The following is a 21,064-nucleotide window of genomic DNA, read 5'->3' as shown; positions in this document are numbered from 1 at the left end:
TTTGTTTTGGTGGATTTGGGGGGAGGGGACAGCATGATCTACTTTATTTAACTAAAAGTTTATTCTTCTGTTTAACCTTTATGTATCTTTTTGTTTTAAATGTGTCTTTTAAGACACATTTTGATGTGATTGATGGATTTTAAAATATCCAATATGAGAGTCTGAATTTTGATCGGGGAGTTTAGCCCATTGTATAATTACTGTAATTGCTGTTCTATTAGGACTCACTTCTGCCATCTTATTTAACGCTTTCTATTTATCATATGTTCTGTCTGCTTCTGTTTTTTCCCTTTCCCTATCCTTTGTTGTGTAGATTGAATTTTCCTCTGTTGGTTAGAAAGTTGTATATTATTCTTCTTGTGGTTACTTCTAACACACAATGCGCCATACCTTACCTTATTACCGTCTTGTGTCTAAGATGAGTCTCAGCACCATCCTGCCTTCCTCTGCTCTCCCTACCTGTGCTGGTCCTGTGACATCTTCCGGGCTGGGTCCTGTGGAGGGACAGCAGCCCTGTTCATTTACCGTCTTGTTCAGAACTAGACAAGACTTGCTCAGGGCTGTCCTAGAAGAGATGCCTGTGCTCAGTAGGAGTTTGATTTAAATGATCTTTAAAAAGGTCCTTAAGGTTTTGTGCAAGTTCTAGGGATGGTAGATTCCAAGGGGGAGTGAAAGGGAGAATGGACAAGTCTGAGAGCTCTTCAGTAGAGCTGGGAGCACCAGACTTTCTGAAGTTCTTCTACAGTCTGTCTGAGACTTCTGTTCCCTGATTCCAGCTTTCTTCTTAGGTGCTGTGCAGAACAGTGTCCCACAGCAGGTGGGAAACAAATGCAGAGGGAGGGCCTCAGTGAGAGGATAGGGAGGGGCAGGGACGAGGCTGAACTGGCCAGGGCATACCCCATCCAAAGAGTCAGCCTTTACTCAATACCACTGAGTCATTATCAAGCAGGAATGTGGGCCCAGCAGTGCCAGAGCATTCAGTTTTTTCGGAGAAGCCAGGAAATTGGATTTTCTGTGTGAAATCTCCCAATTTGTATATATTGGCCTAAAAATGTTTATAACCCCGTACGGGCCAAATAGCATATCTGGCCCGGACCCTGCCACCCATGACCCTTGCTCTGGTTAGTCAGTGTCACCCTTGACTCTTCCCCCTTGACACTGCTCCCTGAGAGATAAATGTCCTCCAGAGACGTGACTTCCTGCACCCTTTCCCTCCCAGCTGCCTCTCCTGGGCCCCTTTACTCTGCCTGCTTGTTAGTCTACATCTCATTTTACAAATGTTGGGGGAACTGGTCTAGTGCCGTTCACACTACCTAATGTGCTGTTTCTGTTCTGTTAAGCACCTTAACCATCCCCTTTGTTTGCATTGTTCATTTATCTAGTAAATGAGTAGTGGGAAGGTAAACATCATTCTTGCTCCGTGAGTATAGGGCACACAGGTTTGGTTTTTCTGGAGCCTATCTGCAGCCAGAACCCATGAGGCTTTGTTCCTCGAAGTACCAAGTCCGAGAAGGGACTCTGCCTACTCTTCTGCTGGGCCATGGTCGCAGACACCATGTGCAGGGCCCCAGTTCCCCAGTGTTTTGGCCTGTAGAGGGCAGGGCTGTGGTGTGGTCCAGAGCTCAGGACCTGGGAGCCTCCTTGGGCGGCTTCTCCTGCCTGCCATGGCCTACATGGCCCTCTTGCCCTGGGTTCCCTTCCCTCCTGCTTCTGCCCAAGTGGCAGCAGCCTGCAGCTTTATATATGCTGAGCAGTTGGTGACTCATTCCTCAGCAGCCCCTCAGATAGGGAAGTGAAACAGTGAAACGGCCGCACCTGGTGGGGCCTGACCTTTGGGTGACAGCGGAAGTAGCTATGCAAACATGGGGCTCCTCTCCGCAGCCAGGCTATGAAGAATGCTCTTGCCTGGTCTGGCCCCGTGTGGCCTCCAGGCCAGTGGCTCTGGTAACAGTTTCTTTTTCCTTCCCTCCCCACTCCCCACCTCCACTTTTTCTTGGTGACAGCTGGAAGTAGCAGTGGTCACAACTGAGAGAGCCAAACATTTCTACAGCCCCCAGGATGTTCCTGTCACCCTCTACAGTGACGCTGATGAATGGGAGGTCAGTGCTGGGGTCCCCAGGGCTGAGTTCCGTTGTGTTTGTACCAACAGGACAGGACTGTCCTCCCTGCAGCCTATGGTCTTGGTAGCCCGAGCAGACAGGCCAGGCTCAAGTCAGCGGTCAGGGCTCTCTGGGCAGAGGCGATGAGGAAAACATCTGTCTAGCTTCTGGCCTGCAGGAGACCCGCAGTCTCCTCCCACCCCAGGCAGAGCTCAGTGCTGGCCCCATGCCTGAGGTTGAATGTCCTTGTACTTATCTGGGCTGATGAAACCACAGAGGAGCTCTGTTCCCACCACCCTTGTCCACGTGGCCCTCAGCGTCGGGGCTGTCGAGAGTGCCTCACTTCCCACGGCTGCTGGGCTCTGCTTCTGCTCTCCCGCAGAGGGGCGGGCACCGGCCGAGTCACCAGACATCGAGTGTGGGCCTCACAGGGGTGCCCTGCCAGGCGTTTTTAAACATTCTCAGCCTAGAACATTTCTGGCTGGCCATCTTCCCCACCCCACCCCCTCCGTTTCTCACTGCCCCAGAGCCCTTCCACGGGCTTGGACAACCCAAGCATCCGCCTCAAGCAGACAGGCCAGGAGTTCCCTGCCAGATGTCAGTTCTCTTGAAAACCAAACCATAAAGGGAATAGCTCAGAGAGACAAGGGGCGTTTGTTTCCTCAGGCCTGGATTCTCTCAGGCAGTTGGCTCCATGGCCAAAACTCACCAGCTTAGCTGTGAGACTATGGTAGTGGACCGGGGCGTGGGTTGCCCAGGTGATCTCCCTCAGGTGCCTGACTTAGTGTACCTGTCTGTGCTGGCCCTTCCCTCCCCACTCCACACTGAGAGAGTAGCCAGCCCAGTGACCCCTGCTTTCCCTCTGCCAGCTGTGGAAGTGCCGATCCGACCCAGTTCTCCACATTGACCTGCGGAGGTGGGCAGACCTTATGCTGGTGGCTCCTCTTGATGCCAATACGCTGGGGAAGGTGGCCAGTGGCATCTGTGACAACTTGCTTGTGAGTGACTCCCTGGGCCCTCCTCCCTCCCTGGGCCTCACTCTCAGTTGGCTGAGCTGCAGACTGCCTCTGTACAAGGTTCTCACCTTGGAATCCCTTTACGGTGGGCCTGTTTGCTCTGAACACCATCCCCCCTGCCCTCTCCCCACCCCTACCAGGTCTCGGCTGCGCTCCAGCAAGTAGGCAGAAGGCCTGGTCCTGATGGGTTGACCTGGCTTGCTGTGCCTTCTGAGGTTGTCCACCTCTTACCTGCCCCTCGCCCATCTGCAGCTCTCCCTTTGCCTTTTGTTCATGGGCTGCCCTCGCCATGTTCTTCCACTGGTCTCCCTGCCCAGCCCTGTTGCCAACCCCCCTTAGCTCTGCCTTCTCACCGGGACCTGGATATCCACATGGGCCATCTGATAAGAGTGTTTACTTCCTCATGGATCTCTCAGGCACGCTTATCTCTCCTGTAGCTTTAGCCACAAGGCTGAGATGCGGTTTTCCTGTATATTACGGGACGCTTAAAGGGGAAGAGAGGAGAAAAGGTGAGAGGCACGAGGTGGAGGAGAGGAAGAGAAGTCCAGCTGTACAGAGTGGAGATTGTCTTAGGCCTAAGGGACCTCCAAAGGCTGTTGTCCTTAAAGAGCCTTTGTTTATGTGATCATCCTGGGAAGACTGGGTGTGATTTCTCTCCTCCCTCCCTCTCCCTTATCACCTCACTTCCCTCATTCATTGAGCTTTTACCTACCAGGTACCAAGCCCTGTGCTGAGGGACACACAGGACACAGAGGGCTCACAGTCTCTGCAGGAGAGGGTTTTTAGAGTATGCACTGGTGTGTGATACAGTCAGTCGCTTGACAGTGGAGTCACCACCTTGCACAGTGCTGGGCATGCAGTAGGCATTCAATAAATACTTATTGTAGGTATGAGATGATTAGTAATTTTACTTTGGCAAACAGCCAGGAGGTTTCGGAGTTCAGTGTGATGAAGAAGTGAATAACAAAGCTGGGTCAAGCTTTTGGGGGATCAGATAGGTTAGTGTCCTCATATGTTTATTGATGTGTGCTTAAGGCACTCCTCAAAGAAGCTACTAGTGACTTCAGCCTCATTTGAATAAGAGCACAGGTGACCAGAAGAAGCGCAGCACACAGATTGTGTGGCAGGAGCAGGGGTAGGAGAGTGCAGAGAAGGGGCAGTGTTGCCAAGAAGGCTTCCCAGTGAGGCTAGTGCCAGGGCCGACAGGGCTGCTGGAGCAGGTGAGGCTCCTGGCCACTTTCCTCTAAGTGGGTCAGCGTTGAGTGTAACCAGCACCATCCCACCAAGTCTCCAGGCTTCCCACTGGCTGGACAGCAGCCAGCTGATGTGATGAAGCACACTGACTTCTAGGAGCTAGGCGCCAGCCTGGACCACTTCTCCAAGGGATCCTTCCTTCTTCCTGAAAGCTCTGCTCTCCTCTTGTCTTCAAAGCTGCCACCACTTCCTGAAATCTATGGGGGTTCCTTCCTACTGAGCTGGCTCAGCAGTGGAATACATTCCCAAGAGCAGCCCTGAGGCCCTTTGCCTCAAAGGTTTCACTTGAAGGCACAAATATTTCAAAGAACTGCAAATCTTACAAAGTTTAAAAAAAAGTTTAAAAGTTTAAAAAAAATTAAACTGTTGTCATGGTGGCCTGTGTCTCTGTTCTCTCTCAAAAGATGTTTTCTCTTTACAGCCCTCCCCAAAAATCTCACTCTGCTTTCTCCCTCCTTCAGATCGTCTCCCTTTCCAGTGTCCAGAACTTGGGGTGTCATTAGAGCAGCGGGATGGGCATTAGCTGGTGTCCCAGCCTTCCAGGCCCTTGGCCTGGGTGATGTGCATCTCCATCTGCCCTCTGGGCCACTCAGGCTCTGACACTTCTTTGTGTTAAATGGCCAAGCAGATCCAGAAAGAGCAGGTGGCTTTCCTGGGCTAGCTGGGAGTTGGTCTTCTTCTTCTTTTTTTTTTTTTTTTTTAACTTTATTTTTTGTTAGTTTGCATGCTTACTTTTTTAAAAAGTTTTAAAATAGATTTTTTTTCATTTTATTTAGGTTTTGGAGGGGTGGAGGTAATTAGGTTTCTTAATTTATTTACTTATTTTTTAATGGAGGTACTGGGGATTGAACCCAGGACCTGGCGCATGCTAAGCAAGCAGTCTACCACTGAGCTCTACCCTCCCGCCGGGAGCTGGTCTTCTGACCTGGGGATCCAGGCCTTCTCTCTGCCCAAGCGGATTCCCGGGACAGAGCCCGAGGTGCTGCACACAGCACTGGCCAAACAGAAGTGACCGTGGGAACTGGTGCCTCCTCTCATCCCTCCTGCTGCCGCAAGGCTCAGAGGAACTGTGGTTTGTCCGGGAGGCGCTGAGCTTCAAGATGAGGTGGGAAAAGCTAGAGAGGTGCGGGGCGTGAAGGTGTGGGGTTTCTGCTCCAGTGGGTGAGCTTTGCTTTGAGTGCATTTAGAGACCCCAATCTCCACCCACCCCACACGCAGTCAAGGGGCTCTTCTAGGTATGCTCATGACTTCTGCAGAGGCAGCAGGTGGCACGGGGCCAAGAGGAAGTGTGGACTGAAGCTGTCCATTCATGGCCTGGTCGCCACATTGCGAAGACTTGGTGGGAAACAAATACTGGTGTCTGGGATGACGCCGGTAGCCAGATCGTGAGGCTGTGTGCTGTCCCACTTCCTTCCTTTCCCCAGGAGAGGGCAAGGGCACTGAGGAGGGCTGGCATTGGCCCTGGCCTGTTTGTGGCATTGTTCTCTGGACTCCCCCTTTTTTCCCAGACAGGCTTCACTTCAGGGAAGGGGTGTGCCAGCCACTGTCTCCTGAGGGGCCCACAGCTCAGGCGGGGGCGCCTGGAGCACAAGAGCCCAGGGGAGCGCTCTCCTGTGGGCCCCAGAGCTTATTTCTCCCCCAGGCAGCCCCTGGCCCAGGGAGCCTATGCCTGTAATAATAACAGGAACAAATGTTTCTGGAGCTGGTGCTTTGTGCCAGGCCCTGTGTGAAGAGCTTTATAAGCGTTCTTACCCTCCTTCCTCACAACCACCCGGTGAGTGAGCTTTTGCAGAGAGGAAGCTGAGACTCCTGGCATGAAATAACTTGTCCAAGTTCTCACGGCTGGAAACAGCAGATAGCACAGCAAGATTTGAACCTAGGTTCATATGGTTGCAAAGCCCACAGTGCTAAGAACTCTGTGAGCTGATCTGCCCCTTTCACAGCTGCTCTGGTCTGGGACTTGCTGGCAGTGAGGCTGCATGGTGCAGTGGAGGATGGCACCGGCAGCGTGCAGTCTCACCCCGGATCATCATTTGGGTGTGACCTTGGGTAATGGCTCACCTCTAAAGTGCAGCTTCCCCTCCTTGAAATGGGACAGCACCTTCTTTACAGAGTCACAGTGAGGTTCGTGAGATAACATATGGGAGAGAGTTTTGTCACATGGAAGATGTTTTCATTGCCAAGCTCTGGTTGGCATCAAGTAGAGCTGGTGTCAGGGTGGATGGGCCTGCCTGCTGGGCAGTCTGGTCCTTAGTTTTGTGAGAACAGCAAGGCCTGCCCCCTGCTCCCCAGGGTTGCTTCTGTCTGTGAGATGTGGCCGGCTGTGGTGAAGACATATGCTTGGGCACAGGTAGCCCTTTCTGCGTAGGAGGGGAGGTCTGCTTGGAGGTGGCTGGGCCATTGCCAGTGTTGGTAGAGCACCTCCTATGTGGTGCCCATGCCAGAGCCTGTGGGGAGGTAAGAGGGGTGAGGAGACATGGCCCCACCCCCAAAGTACATGAGACAGCTCCCTGCAGACAGTGGCTCCCAGTCATCCCAAGCCACACTGGCTGCAGCCCAGAAGTGGTGGGGAGTGTTGGCAGCGGGGCTGGTGTGCAGGTGGTAAAAGAATTTGTTAGAGACAAAGAGGAAGTTAAGAGCAAAGGAAAGTTTAATAGGTCCACTGCTCTAGGCAACAGTGGGCCACACAGACAAGAGGTGCAAGAGAGACGGGGTGAATGTGCAGGGTCTTTTGTTGGGGGGAGGGGGCTGCGTGACCAATTCATGCACAGGTACCTGATTGGTTACAAGTGAGGTAAGACTTGTCAGGGGCTCCTCTGAGTAATGGGACTCTGATAAGGGCGGGATATGCAATGATGTCTGTCTACCTAAGGTACTGTGAGAGTAACCATTTTCTGGAGTGGTTAATTTTGTTATGATAAACACATCCAGGGAGGATGTTTTAAGAAATGCTGGCACATGGAGAGTCCTGAAGTGGGGAGTGGGGGTTAAGGGTGCCAGTTGGCTCCAGGCACACTGAGAGCCCTGGAGTGGGGGGTTTATGGCTTTAGAGAGACTTCAGAGGGCGCCAGCCGGCTCCACAGGGGGGATTTAGGATGACAGGGAGAGGTGGCAGGCACAGAAGCAGGCACCCCCCCTCTTCACAGACCTGTGTCATCCGGGCCTGGGACCGCAGCAAGCCCCTGCTCTTCTGCCCTGCGATGAACACCGCCATGTGGGAGCACCCCATCACTGAGCAGCAGGTGGGCCAGCTCAAGGCCTTCGGCTACGTGGAGGTCCCCTGTGTGGCCAAGAAGCTGGTCTGTGGAGACCAAGGTAGGTGTCTGGCCAGGCTCACAGCTCATCCTCACAGCCTGGGGCTGCAGCGGGCTCAGCTTCAGATCCCAGCCTGTTGTGACCTCAGGCAAAACCATTCTCTGAGCTCAGCTTTCTCATCTGGGAAGTGTAAATGGTAATTCCTCCCTCTCAGAGTTATTAGGATTAAAGGAGACAGAGATACTATATGTAAAGCGCCTGGCATCCTCCCTGGTATGCAGCCCATACAGTTCAAGAAGGTGACCGTGACCACTCCTGAGGCCTGTCCTGGGGGTGCCTCCGAAGGGATGTGATGGGGCTGGCTCAGGCCTGGTCCTGGCCTCCTCAAGCACCGGGCTCTGGGTAGGGCACTTGGGGAGCGCTGTGTGGGGGTGGGAGGGGGATGGTCCCCTGCCTCATTCGGCAAGGCCACAGCAGGACTTTGCTCCCTAGGTCTGGGGGCCATGGCTGAGGTGGGCACCATTGTGGACAAAGTGAAGGAAGTCCTCTCCCAGCACGGTGGCTTCCAGCAGAGTTGAACCCAGGATTTCTGTCACGTGTGTCCCTCTGCCCTCAGCATGCTTTTAGGCTGAGTTTGGTGAATAAGGTGGATGTTGGCAAAATATGGTGAAGACTCCCGCATTTTCTGAGTAGGGAGACTGTTCTGGGCCTGCTCCGGAGCCTCCCCAGGGGCCTGACCCACCCCAGGTTAAACTAGACCAAAGGCCCAGGTCCCAACTCCTCTCAACCAGGAGACGCTCGCTTTCTGGATCCCCTCCCCACCTTTTCCTGGGATAGGCACTGCAAGCCAGGGGAACCAGCCGCTGTGTTGTTCCTGTGTTCTGGGAAGGGGACTGAGGAATGACCGAGAAACCTTGATTCTGCATCATGCACAGGAACTGCTTTTAGAAAGAGCCGCAGCTGGAGATCGCTGGCCTTTGGAACTTCAGCTCCTTGGTGGGGCACCCAGGTGCCACGCAGAGTCAGGGAAGCCTGGGAGTTGGCAAGACCATGAGATTTCCCACAGACCATGCTGTGAGATCGGGGGCACTGGGAATAAAGAAAAGTCATCTTTTGGGAGACTCTGTCCGTCCTTTAAAGCCTGTCCGTGGTCTTCGAGATCAGGGGCATCACTAGGTGTGGCTGGGGAACTGACCAGCACTCCTCAGTCCCCATGTCATATGGTGGTTAAGGGCAAAGGGCTTGAAGCCGGACAGCCCAGAGTTCAAATCCCAGCTCTGCGAATGTACCAGCAGTGGGACTTGGCTCAGGGCTCAGCCTTTCTGACCCTCACTTTCCTCATCTGTATTATTCTACGCTCATGGAGTTGTTGAGAGCATTACATGAGATAATGTGTGTAAAATGCCCCCTCCCACTGCCTTTTACATAGTAAATGTCAAATAAATGGAAATTAAAGCTAGATATGTATTCATACCAGTGAGCTTTTCTAACATTTACTGAAATAGACTCATTCTGGGAGAAATAAAATCCCTGACCCTGAGCTGATGTGTGCACTTTATGCAAGTGACAGGCACACAGCCAGCAGGGTTGGAGCCTGCCCTAGAACTCAGGTCCCTTGCTTCCTGCCCTAGAACCCAGGTCCTCATCAGCTTTGCTGTGCCTGAGATGGGGCCTGGGTGTCTGTGCCTCCCCTATCCCCACAGCACACATGGACGGGGGAAGTAGACTCCAGAGAGACATATGCTCTGCCCTAGAAACCCTCCGCTACCCTCCCTTTGACCTAACTGCTGTTTGGTGGCTGCAATGGGGAAGGGCTTGTCTACCTATTTGGAGCTGAGGTTGGGGCTGGCTTCCTGCCCTCCTACCTTCCAGGCCGGGGTGAATGGGCATCCCATGCATGCCCTCAGGCCACTGTGAGTAGAGGTGCCTTTGACAGTTCCCAGGAAGCATGCTGGCTGGAACCAAGGCCACCAGCAGCCTCTAAGAGCCTTTATAGCTATAGCACTTAACTTAATCAAGTGCTAGTGTGTGGTAAGGGGTAGAACTAAACAGTAGCATTAAGAACCGACTTCTTTGACTGGTTTGGGGGTTGGGGCATGGGGAGGGCCTGGGTAATTGAAATCCAGAGGCAATCCCAAGGTTCCGTTTAAATGGTTTCCAACTTCCCTCCTCCTGTCCACATTGCCCTTCCTTTCCCTCAGCAACCTGCTAAAGAATGGTGAGGCTTCCAATTTTAACACAAACTGCTACCATTTACTGACTGCTTATTATGTGCAAGACTCTGAGCTGGGTACTTTAGGGAAAACAGATGCTCAGGAGACCTGCTACAAAATGCCTGTTTTACAAGGCCATGGGAGCAGAAGTTCATAGGCTTCTGTCTGATACTGTTCCGGAGTCCAAGCACATATTGCTCACCCCACAACAAGCCAGTAGATTGAGAAACAAGTTGTTGGGGCAAGGAAAAGCAACTTTATTCAGAAAGCCAGCAGACTGAGAAGATAGTGGACCAGTGTCCCAAAGAATTATGCCCCCTGAATTAGAATTCAGGCTACTTTTATACTAAAAGGGGAAGGGGCAAGTCCTGGTTCCCATCAGACTCCAGAGGGAATGTGTTAATTTCTTCCTACCTGCAGCCATTCACAGGTGGGCCTGATCAGGAGGTTTTCTGTGAGCTACACACACACAGGTATTTTAGCTTACCACTCATTACACGGGCAGCAGGGTTCCCAGAAATGGACCATTATGTGTAACTTAGGTTTATAGGCAACATCCCTTTAGTGATTAGCTTGTCACAAAAGCAATAGAATACAAAGGTTAAGTAAAAGAAACAGATCCACTGTGGAGTCAGATTTGTTCTTCCCTATTACAATACTTCTGAAAACAGCTGTGGCTGCTCAGAGTGGAACTGAGCCTTGTTGGAAAGGCTAGAAGGAAAGAGCTGTCCCGTGGACGTGGGCCAGCTGGGGGTCCACCACTCCATCATGAGTCTCACATCCTGTTGCCCATTCTGAATGGGGGTCTGGATGAATGGGCGGGAGCTGAAGAGCCCAGTTTTTCCCTGAGCCAAGCCAGAGCTGAGGAGAAGGCAATTAGTGTCCGAGGTGCATTTACCTGGCCTCATCTGCCAGAGGGATGCTGCGGTGGGAGCGATAACCACCACCTTCTCCAGTAAAAGTCACAGCTCTTGAAGTTGTCATCTTCTTGGGTAGAAATATTTTTCTGAGAAGGTGCTAGCTTCCCCAGTGATTTTTATAGAATTCTGGAAGTTTGACAGAATAGAACATTTGGGTCTGAAATTCTCAGTCTTGTTTGGCAGCTGGGAGCCTCTCTAGGCTGCCATGGCTGCTGCTGGGCAAGAGGCAGAAGCCTTCGAGCCAGGGCACAGCCTCCATGCTGGACTGTCTCCAGTTCTTCCTCCCCGAGGCTGTTGTGTCCCCCTGCTGCCACCCCGCTGCCTTGGGGTGAGGCCCTGACTTCTGGGCAGTACCCACTTGGCCCTCCGTGATCTGACCCCTGTCCGCCTTCCTAGTTCCACCCCTTACCACACACCAGCTCCGCAGGGCTCCCTGTCCTCTTGCCAGACTGGACAGCCTTGACTGAGCCCTTTTGCTTCTTGCTTCTTGCCTTTGCATGTGCTGCCACTTTTACAGGAAGGCCATTCTTCACCTGGTTGATTCCTATGCATGCCACCTCTTTTGGAAAGCCTTCCCTGGCCAATTCAGGCTGGATTAGGTGGTCCTAACCCAGTTTTCCACTGCGCCCCGTCTTATTTATTTTACCATGGAGTTGCAGTGATCAGTTTGTGTCTCCCTAAAATTGGGATCTCCTGGACAGCAGGAGTTGTCCTAGTCCTCACAAAAGCTGGCAAATCGTTCCAAGCTTCTTATACGGGCAGAATTTTTAAAAGGGGTGTGTGTGTGTGTAGGAGGTGTCTTACTTCTTTCTGAGTAAGGCGTACAACCTAGGAGCCATAAAAGCAAAGACTGATAAATTTGACTACAGGAAAATAAATAATTCTGCCTAGCAATAGCCCAAAGGCAAGGTCAAAGACAAACAACAAACTGGGAAAATTATCTGCAGCTCATACATCAAAGGGCTAAATCCTCTAATATACAAAGAGTTCCTCCACATTGATTAGAAAGAGACCAAGAACACAAAAGAAAAGTGAGCAGAGGGTAAAAAGAGTCTACACGCAAAAACACACATGGCCTTATACATAAAATCTATTTAACCATATTCATGAGAGTGGTGCAAATCAAACTACACTGAAATGAAAGTTTTCGTTTATTAGATTGGTGAGGGTGTGAGGAAATGGCACCCTCATACATTGCTGGCAGGAGTGTAAATTGATACAAAATCTTTGGAGAACGATCTGGAAATATCTATCAAAATTACATATTTTGTAATAAATCAGAGTCATTCCTGAACACCACACTGCCACAAGACAAAGAGTGAGGAAGGAAGCTCTCTAGGGCTGATAGGGGACTATGTCTGAGATACATTGCTAAATAAAATGCAAGATGGAGATGGTGTACTGCATGCTAGCTTGTGTATAAAAAAAGTGAGGGGAGAAAAGGAGGAAATATTCACATCGGCTTGTATTTGCTCGAATACCTATTGAAAATAAACAAGACCATTGTTTGCCTCTCAGCAGGGGAACTGGGTGGTTGAGAAACAAAGGTGGGAGGCTGACTTCATTTTAAGTTTTGAGCCAGATGAATATATTATCCACCACAAAAGCCATAAATACATACATTTTTAAAAGGGTTCCTTCTGCCCTTTATCTAGAAGTTCTTAAAAATGACTTGGCAGGGAGTTAATGCAAAAGACTTGGCAGGGGCATCTGGAGATTTCCATCAAGGCCTTTGGAGTAAAAACAGTCTGTTTTCTTGTCATGAGCTAATAGAGGAAGATGACTTTTGAGTATCCGTGGGTGCCCCTTATAAGCCTTTGAGGTCCCTGATCTCAAGGAGCTTATGGTCTCATGGGAAGAAGACTCAAGGCTTTATAACAATGAAAACAATCAAATGACAGAGAAAATCAAAATGAGACTGTGTGGCACAGACTCTTAAGTGCTGTGACTCAGACTTGAGAAGCAGCCAGGGTGGGCCTTTCGGAGGGAACTCAGGCTGGTACTCACTGGAGGACCAGTGTAGTTGAAGCGGAAGTGGAGATGTGCTGCCAGGAGCTTGAAGTGGGTTACCTGAATGGGAACCTAGGCTCCACGTGCTGGGACTCGGGAGCTATCCAGCAGGGCAGCTGCACGGTGAGTGCGGAGCGCGATCCACTGCGTGGTGCATGTGGGACAGATTGGAGACTGGAGAAGCTGGAGTCAGGGAGGAAGCCAGATGCTAAATCAGGAAAGCCAGGCTGTGCCGAAGACCTTGGCCACACCCATGGTTCTGGAAAGGGAGGGAATGCAAAAGTGAGTGATAATGTGAAGGAAAATCAGCATGATTAGAAAGTATAAAAACCACAGTCCTTGTGGCAAGTGGGGGGAAGGGGAACTTAATGACAATTGTGGCATGTTGGTGCAAGACCTATAACTGTCCCCAGTTCCACCCACTAAAGAGAATTTTGCTTTGCTTACCACAGTTTTTTTCTCTCAGCATGGTCCTCTTGGTTCCTGGGCATTTTGTGTTGTGGAACTGGTAACATGGATTGAGATGTAGAACTGAGAAGACATGAAGAAAGGGGGAAGGAATCTTGTTTAGGGGGTTGGTCCCAGAGTCTCCTTTGTCGTGGCAAGTTCTGGTAATGGGTAAAGGTAGAGAGAAAGGAAAACAAGGAGCAGAGGCTTGGTACCTTCCATCCTAAAGAGCTGAGAGGGCCCGACGGAGGGATGGCAGCAGAGCCACGCAGGCCAGCTGGGAGTTGAGGTGCAGTTTGGGGGTTGGCTTCATAGAGTGTCCAGGCTGCTAAGAGGTACGAGAAGATGGGGACGGGGATGAAGGGATTTTTGAGAAAAGTTGCTGAAGATTGCGAGTTTGACACCCTTAACGTTCTTCCAGAGACCCAAGTAAAGATCGGATCTTCTCCTTTTTTAGTAATTAATTAATTAGTACTGAAGTATAGTTGATTTACAGTATTATATTAGTTTCAGGTGTACAACATAGTCAATATTTTTATAGATTATACACCACTTAAAGTTAGAAACTATCAGCTGTATTCCCTGTGCTGTACAACATACCCTGGTAGCTTGGTTGTCTTGTACCCGGTCTAGCCCCATCTTGCTCCTCCCTCCTTCCCGCCCCCCTCTGGCAACCACTAGAACACGGAGTCTTTTACACTCCTTTGCCAGCGTGTGCTTCTCTGAGTGTGACTCCGTGCAGGAGGGAGCCACATGGAGCCCCAGATTATATCCGGTTGTGTTTGTGTGTTATGTGTTCCCTCTGCTGCTGAGAGTTTCCTTGGTCTACTTTCACCCTCCTAACACAACAGCCTCATGATAGAATCAACTGGTACATTTAATTCCATTCTGTGACTGGGAGAGTGAGGGTCACCCAGCTAGTTTCTCTTTCTGCCCCAAAGCTGCCTCCAGACAGGCTGTTGCCCCTGCAGAACCAGAGCTCTCCCCCTCAGCATTTACCTCCCTGGGATCTGGTGAGGCACCCCGTCTGCCACACACCACTACCACCACCAGATACCTTTTCTCAGTCACAATTTAGCAGCTGCTTCATTGTTTTTCTTCCTTTAGCTTCCTTCATGCAGATATTATGGTTTCTGGGGCAGCACAAAAATCTGAAACATCATGCAACTGCCTCTGAACAAAGAGCCCTAGAGTCAGATCCCAGGGACTGACAGGTTGTTTACCCTGAGAGCTTCCTGGTGGAACCTAATATTCTATAATACCCAAGGCAGGCGTGGTGTCACCTAGGGCAAGAGAAGGGGGAGGATCAGGCCAGGAGAGATGCTTCTTGTCTAACAGCAAAAGAAGGCCAAGAGTAGATGGGTGTGAGGGCAACAGGCAGGTGGGAGATGTGGGCTGCAGGGCCTTGGAGGACATGCTGCTAGTCCGGGTGTGATCTGGGAGAATGTCACCCCCTTGCTGCAACAGGCTGGTCTCGTGGTGGCTTTATCTGCCGAGATTGCATGGTTACCCTTTACCTGCTTTACCAGAGAGCAGGTACCTGGGGATTAAAGGCTCAGCAGACTCCCTTTTGGGCCTCCAGATTCCTGGAAGAGTGGGAGAGTTCAAAGGTGCCTTTTGCTCATATGAGCAAGATAGGTGAGGGCTGAAGTGTTTCCAGCTGTAACGATGGGCTTGGAGGCCGCCAGCAGAAACACGTGGATGCGGGCAGGAAGGAGGGGCTGGAATGCTCCTCAGGGCCTGCTCTGGAGCTTGGGGGTGGAAGTAAAGATTATTTCTTGCTCTTAAGAAAGATCCTGGCTTGGGAGCTCATATGTCACCTGGAACTTCTGAAAATCACTCTCTTGGTAGGGGAGAAGTTGAGCTCTGGAGCCCTACTCTTGGGGGGAAACTGGCGTGATGGGAACCAGGGAGAGAAGATGGTGGAAGGGAACTCAGATTTTTACCTTATCTCATTTAGTCCTCTAAGCATCCTTCAAGATAGGGATTGCTATCCCCATTTGAAAAACAAAACCTGAAGCTCAGAGATAAGGGTATAAAAATCCCCCTAACTACAAACCAGACATGGCCTCTTGGATGGGAGACTACAAACGGGGGACGGTGCTGCTCACCTGGTGCTGCTGGGCCTAAGTTGGGAGCAGAGGTACAGGTAGGCTGACCACATGTGTTGTTGTCCAAAGTGGGCTCTTCTGAGAGTGAAAAGGGGCAATAAATATGCCAGAACAAGAGGCAGCAACTGAGACTGTCCTGGGAAAACCAGGGTGCGTGGTCACCCTGCTACAGAGCGCCAGAGGGAAGCACTACCCAGAAGCCATGCCCTGGAAAGTCACAGCTGCCATTTATAACGTAGTCCTCATAGCAGCCCCTGAGGCGGAGGCTATTATCCCCATTTGATAGATGAGCAAACTGAAGCTCAAAGATGTTACTTAACTTTCTCAAGGTCCCCCAGCTTATAAGTGGGGAAGTTCTGACCAGCTCCAAGTCCTTGTTTTTTCTGTGGGTCATGCTGCCTCCCAGGTCCAGGGCCTTTTGGAGGAAGACCAGAGGAAGAAACCAACTAGAGAAACAGAGCCAGAAGGTTTGGGTCTTGGTGTGTGACAGACCGTGTGACAGTCCCTGTGAGGCCTCTCCCAGGACTGGCATGCAAGCAGTGGCTGGGGAAGGTGGTTGAGTGTGTGGCAGGGGGCTAAGGCAGGGTGGAGGCCCCAAAGACCCCTATAGCCTTCCCTGATCTTCCTGGAGCCCTAGGGGGCAGTGGCCAAACTTCACTGTGTTGCCCCCTGTCTATGATTAGGGAACAGGAACGCCGAGAAGTTGAATGGCGGGTATCCTGGAGCCAGGACTGTTCCCTCTGATCTACAGATCCTGCTCTGGCTCTGGCACAGTCCTTTCGGGGCGCCGGAGAGGCTGTGGAGGTCTGGGATGCAGAAACACTCTAGGTTAGAGGTAGAAAGTCTGCAAGAACATGCAGACGTGGAGAGTTTCTGAGCCTTGGGTCTAGCCCCTGCTACGTTCACCCACCAGCTTGACCTTCCAGGAGTGGGTCAGCAGCCAAGCACAGACAATGGAGGGTCCAGTTCAAACCTCAGCTGGCCTTTGCAGCCTCCTTAACTTGCTGTATCACAGGTGGATGGGCAGAGAATTGGCCGCCTGTCATCCTGCTAGTCAGACCACACCACCTGTGTGTACTCAGACCTGGACTGGCAGGGCTGGCAGGGCTGACAAGGGAAGAGTAGTCCTGCCCGTAGAGACCTGTCTGCCTGGGGTACCTCACTCAAGCACAGTAGCCTGAGGCCTCTGCAAACCAAAATTGCATAATCAAAGGCTGATCATGTTTTTTCATTCATTTCAAAAATTTTAAAAAATTAATAGACTATTTTATAGAGGAGTTTTAGGTTCACAGCAAACTTGAGTGGGAAATGCAGAGTTTTCATATACCAATCTCCCCACACATGCACAACCTCCCCATAGTCAATCATTCTTCAAACTCCCGTGTTCCAGACACCGTCCTGGACCAAGGCCCAGCCCTGTCCTCAAGGCACTTCTGTTTCAGTGAGTAGACAGAAAAGTAGATAGACCAGCCCACGGAAGGGGTAAGGGAGGGAGGTCAGTATGCCTAGGGTGCCAAGGGAGCCCTGCAGGTCAGCCCATCCAGCCTGCAGGGGAGGTCCGAGGAACCAGGATCTCAGAGGAGATTTTACCTGGGCTGAATTCTAAAGGAGGTGTGGGCATTAGCAAAGAGGGCAGGAGTGGGGTGCAGTGTGTGCAAACGCCTGGGGCCAGACAGCACGTCTGACCCAGTTCTGGGTCTGGCCCTGAGATTGGACATGGTAGGTGAAGGCAGGAGGAGCCCTATCCTACAGAGCCCAAAGCTAAGGGGTTTAGTTTGAGAGGGAAGGGTTCAGGTGGGTCAGAGCAGGCAAGAGGGCTTACCAGTGTGGGCGGGGCCAGCTTTGGCCCTTGAAAGAGTTGGCCCTCTCAGGTACTAGACTGTGCAATTTGTGACTTTAAATGTGTCCTGAAGATGCTTCAAGGGCTTTCACTGATGCCTCAAGTGCCAGCCCCTGAGGACAGGATCATTTTTCTGATGGTCCAGGGGCTAATTCCCACTTCCCTTCTGCCCAGATATAGCCTTAACCAACAGTCTCACATCTCACAAAGAAGCAGAAGGCCCACCTGGTGCAAGTCTGTGTCTAGAAGGGCTTCTTGGATCACATCATCTTTTCTCCATTTATTCATCCCTGGTGGTGGTTCCAGGGAAACGGGGCACAAGAAAAAGGAACTCTCTTCTAACAGAGCAAGCTGACCAAGGCACAGGGAAGGTGAGGACTTGGATCCCTCTCCCCAGCTTGCCTGAGGCAGAGCCTGAGCCCGCTGGGGTGGGCAGTAGCCAGGCCTGGAGTCGGTGAGAGTGCCCCATGCAGCTGGGGCTCAGAGCCTCTGCTTGCTGGGTCAGAACATGGAGACATTAAAGTGTACCCTTTCTCTGTGGCTCTGAAAGAGGGATGAGAATGAAGAGGTTTTGAGGCCATCTGAGAGCAAACATGGTCCCAGATTAGAGAATTCCCAGGGCAATCCTACTGTGAGAGACAAACCTCTTCCCCACCCCCACTGCTCTGGGCCTGCAGTAGAGGAGCCTGACCCCGGTAATGAGAACCTGTCTGTTAGAGGTCTTGGGATATGAACACACTCCCTCTCCAGCATTCTGGGAAGGAGACACCTGTTCTGAGCATTGTGTGTTAGGCCCTTTGCATAGATGACTGTGCTTCATCCGTCATCCTGCTACATCCCCATTTTACTGGTGAGTAAACAGGCTGGGCGAGGTGATGTACTCACCAAAGGCATGATCTGGTGATGGCAGTGCTGAAACACAGGCCCAGTTCTGCCTATCTCCACATCCCACAGCCCACGCTCTGCACTGTATCGTCTTGCTCCATCTGGGCAAGATGGAGTGATGTGGCAATGGAGGGGCTTTGCCTAATCAGATAAAATAACACCGTGCGACAGTCATTCATTCATTCACTTGATCCCTCTTCATTCTCCATACACCCCTTGCCAGGAACTGTGCTCAGTTTTGGGGATACAGAGAGGAACAGAGGCAGATGTGCTCACTGCCCTCTGGGCTAACTATCTAGTGGGGTAGACCTTTTTCAGACAAGGAAGGGAGACACTGATAAGCATCATGGAAGAAAAGTAAGGATGGATACTAAGAGAGGGTAACCATGGGCTCTAATTTAGTAAGGGGAGAGGGGAGCTTCAGGGAAGACTTCCTGGAGGAAGTGAGCAGAAGAAAGATGAGTGAACAGGAGTTAGCCAGAGAAAGATGAGCCAGAACATTCCAGGCCGAGGCTACTATATGTGCAAAAGTGGGAAGGAGAGGGCTAGCTGGGGGAAGTAAAAAAAGGGTCATGAATAGGGCAGAAGGTAGTGGGTGAAGGTGAGTGGGGGGCACAGGCCCAGTGGGGCAGGGTTGGGGCATCACATCAAGTGACTGTGGGAAACCAAGGCAGGTGCCTGTGAAACGAGAGCTTCCTCTTTCCCATGAGCTAAAGTGGACAAACAACAATGCATGTAGCTTCCCTAAAAGTTTGGGCTGCTTTAGTAGTGGCAGAGCATACAGGTTGTTCCTCCTTCTGGCTCAGACTGCACCTGAAAGCATGGAAGCCTGAGGTTACTGGGGTTCTCACCTTGGTTTGCTTATAGAGTGGAGGTTGCATGTTGGGAGAAGCCAGTTTAGAAGCCCCAACCCAGCACCCTTGTAAAGCAGGGGTGTCACTCCAAGACACCAGGTTCAGAGCAGTGGCACAGAGGTTTTGTACAGGGAAAGAGGAAGTCCATAATAACAGAGGTCTGATGCTCTCCGCAAGGGAACTGACTTTATTTGCAACAGAGTGTAGGGTGCTCTTAAAAACAATGGAGCTATTGGTGGTAAGCAATTAAGAGAAATCTGGTAGCTCCATGAGGAAAACAAGCTAAAAATTAGACCAGCTAGAACTTTGCCAGGGAGAAGCAGGCAAAGAGAGAACTGAGAAGAGCCCTCTTCAGGAGAGAACAAACTCCAAAGACTGGCCTCAAAGACTACTCCTGCGAAGGGGCTTCATTTCCTTGGATCAGACTGTGGAGCAATTCGTGCCCCAGGGCATTGTTGAAAAAATGATAGAGCAACTAGTCAGCAATTAGTGGAGACTAACAGCTGAATGTGATACCAATAGAGACAGCTTAACTGAAAGGTCAAGGAAAGGGAGCCCTTTTAAAAGTGTTGTCATCCCAGGGTGACAGTGCACACATCCAAGGCTGTGCCTTTTAGGAATGACATCAGAAACTGCACACAGCAGGGGAAATACATTTTAAAATAATCCAGCCAGATCACTACATAAACAAACAAATAAACAAGTAGCAAGAAGAAGAAGCTAGAGGATGGGGTATGTATGGCTAGTATTCAGAGTTGCTGCAATATATTATCTGAAATGTTAACATATTTTTACATTGCAAAATTATACACACACACAGAGTTTTCACCAAAAATTATGAGACAGGCAAAGAAACAAGAAAGTATCACCAATATACAAGAAAAAAAAAAAAAAAAGCAAGCAACAGAGCTGACTTTGAGCGGGTCCAGATGTCAGACTTAGCAGGCAAAGATTTGACAGCAGCCATTGTAAGTATGTTCAAAGAACCAAAGGGAACCATGCATAAGGAAGTAAAGGAAGGTATGATGATAATATCTCATCAGATAGATAATATCAATAAAGAGAAAGACATGAAAAAAAGAACTAAGTAGAAATTCTGAAGTTGAAAAGTACAAGAACTGAAATGAAAATTCCAACAGAGGGGCTCAACAGTAGACTTAAAATGGCAGAAGAATCAGCAAGTGAAGATAAGTTGATAGAGAATATGTAATCTGAGGAACAGAGAGAAAAAACAATGAAGAAAAGTGAACAGAGCGTTAGAGAAAAGGGAATTACTGTTAAGTATATCAACATAAGCATAATAGGAGTACCAGAAAGACTGGAGAAAAAGAAAATATTTGAAGAAGTAATGGCTGAAAACATCTCAAATTTGATGAAAAATTCATCCACACATCTAAAAAGCTCAATGAACTCCAAGTAGGATAAATATGAAGAGAGCTACACCCATATACATTGCAGTAAACTTGAAAGTCAAGGACAAAGAGAAACTCTTGGAAACAGCAAAAGAAAAATGACTTGTCATGTCCAAGGAAATCCTAATTACCATCTCTTCAGAAACAATGGAAGCCATAGGCAGAGGGATCACATATTGGAAATACTAAAAGAAAAAACTATCAATCAAGAATCTTATATTCAGCAAAACTAGCTTTCAAAAATGAAAGTGGAATAAAGACATTCCCACGTAAACAAAAATTGAGAGAATTTGTTGCTAGCAGACCTACCTTACAAGATATACTAAAGGAAGTTCTTCAGGTGACCTCAGACAGTAATTAAAAACTATATGAAAATACAAAGAGTGCTGTTAGAGGCAGTTATGTAATTATAAAAGAGAATATAAATCTATTTCTTCTTTCTTCTCTTAACTGATTTAAAAAGAAACTGTATGAACAATATATCTATAATTGTGTTGTTGAGTCTGTAACATATAGAAATGCAGCATATTTGACAGTAACAGCACAAAGGAGGTGGGTGGAAACAAAGCTGTATTGGAGTTAAGGACATGACAGCAGATTGTAAACTGGATCCAGAGGAACAAAGGAAGAAAGCCAGAATTGGTAAAGAACAAACTATAAATATATACTTGCTCTCCTTCCTTCTCTCAGCTTCTTTAAAAGATTTACAAATCTATAAAAGTAATAATTATAGCAACTTACTATTGGA

General features: G+C 49.9%; 1 protein-coding gene across 10 annotated transcripts in view; it reads left to right on the top strand.

Annotated features, from left to right (window-relative positions):
• Nucleotides 1-21,064, top strand: part of PPCDC (phosphopantothenoylcysteine decarboxylase) — a 66,783-nt gene that overhangs the window by 13,912 nt on the left and 31,807 nt on the right. For 4 of the 10 annotated variants that reach the window (XM_031440814.2, XM_010977866.3, XM_010977865.3 and 1 more), the window contains exons 3-6: nucleotides 2,004-2,099; nucleotides 2,969-3,097; nucleotides 7,516-7,684; nucleotides 8,560-8,743. In XM_031440814.2, the coding sequence (XP_031296674.1) occupies nucleotides 2,004-2,099; nucleotides 2,969-3,097; nucleotides 7,516-7,684; nucleotides 8,560-8,678 (513 nt within the window). In that variant the 3' untranslated portion in view covers nucleotides 8,679-8,743. Of the gene's footprint in view, nucleotides 1-2,003; nucleotides 2,100-2,968; nucleotides 3,098-7,515; nucleotides 7,685-8,116; nucleotides 8,744-21,064 lie in introns of those variants that run through there. The other 6 variants (XR_010378316.1, XR_010378315.1, XR_010378317.1 and 3 more) reach the window with 3 other exon arrangements.

Source organism: Camelus dromedarius, chromosome 29, assembly GCF_036321535.1.
Source record: "Camelus dromedarius isolate mCamDro1 chromosome 29, mCamDro1.pat, whole genome shotgun sequence".
Lineage (NCBI taxonomy): Eukaryota > Metazoa > Chordata > Mammalia > Artiodactyla > Camelidae > Camelus > Camelus dromedarius.
Note: the sequence above shows the minus strand (reverse complement) of the source record. Positions and strands in the feature narration are given on the sequence as shown.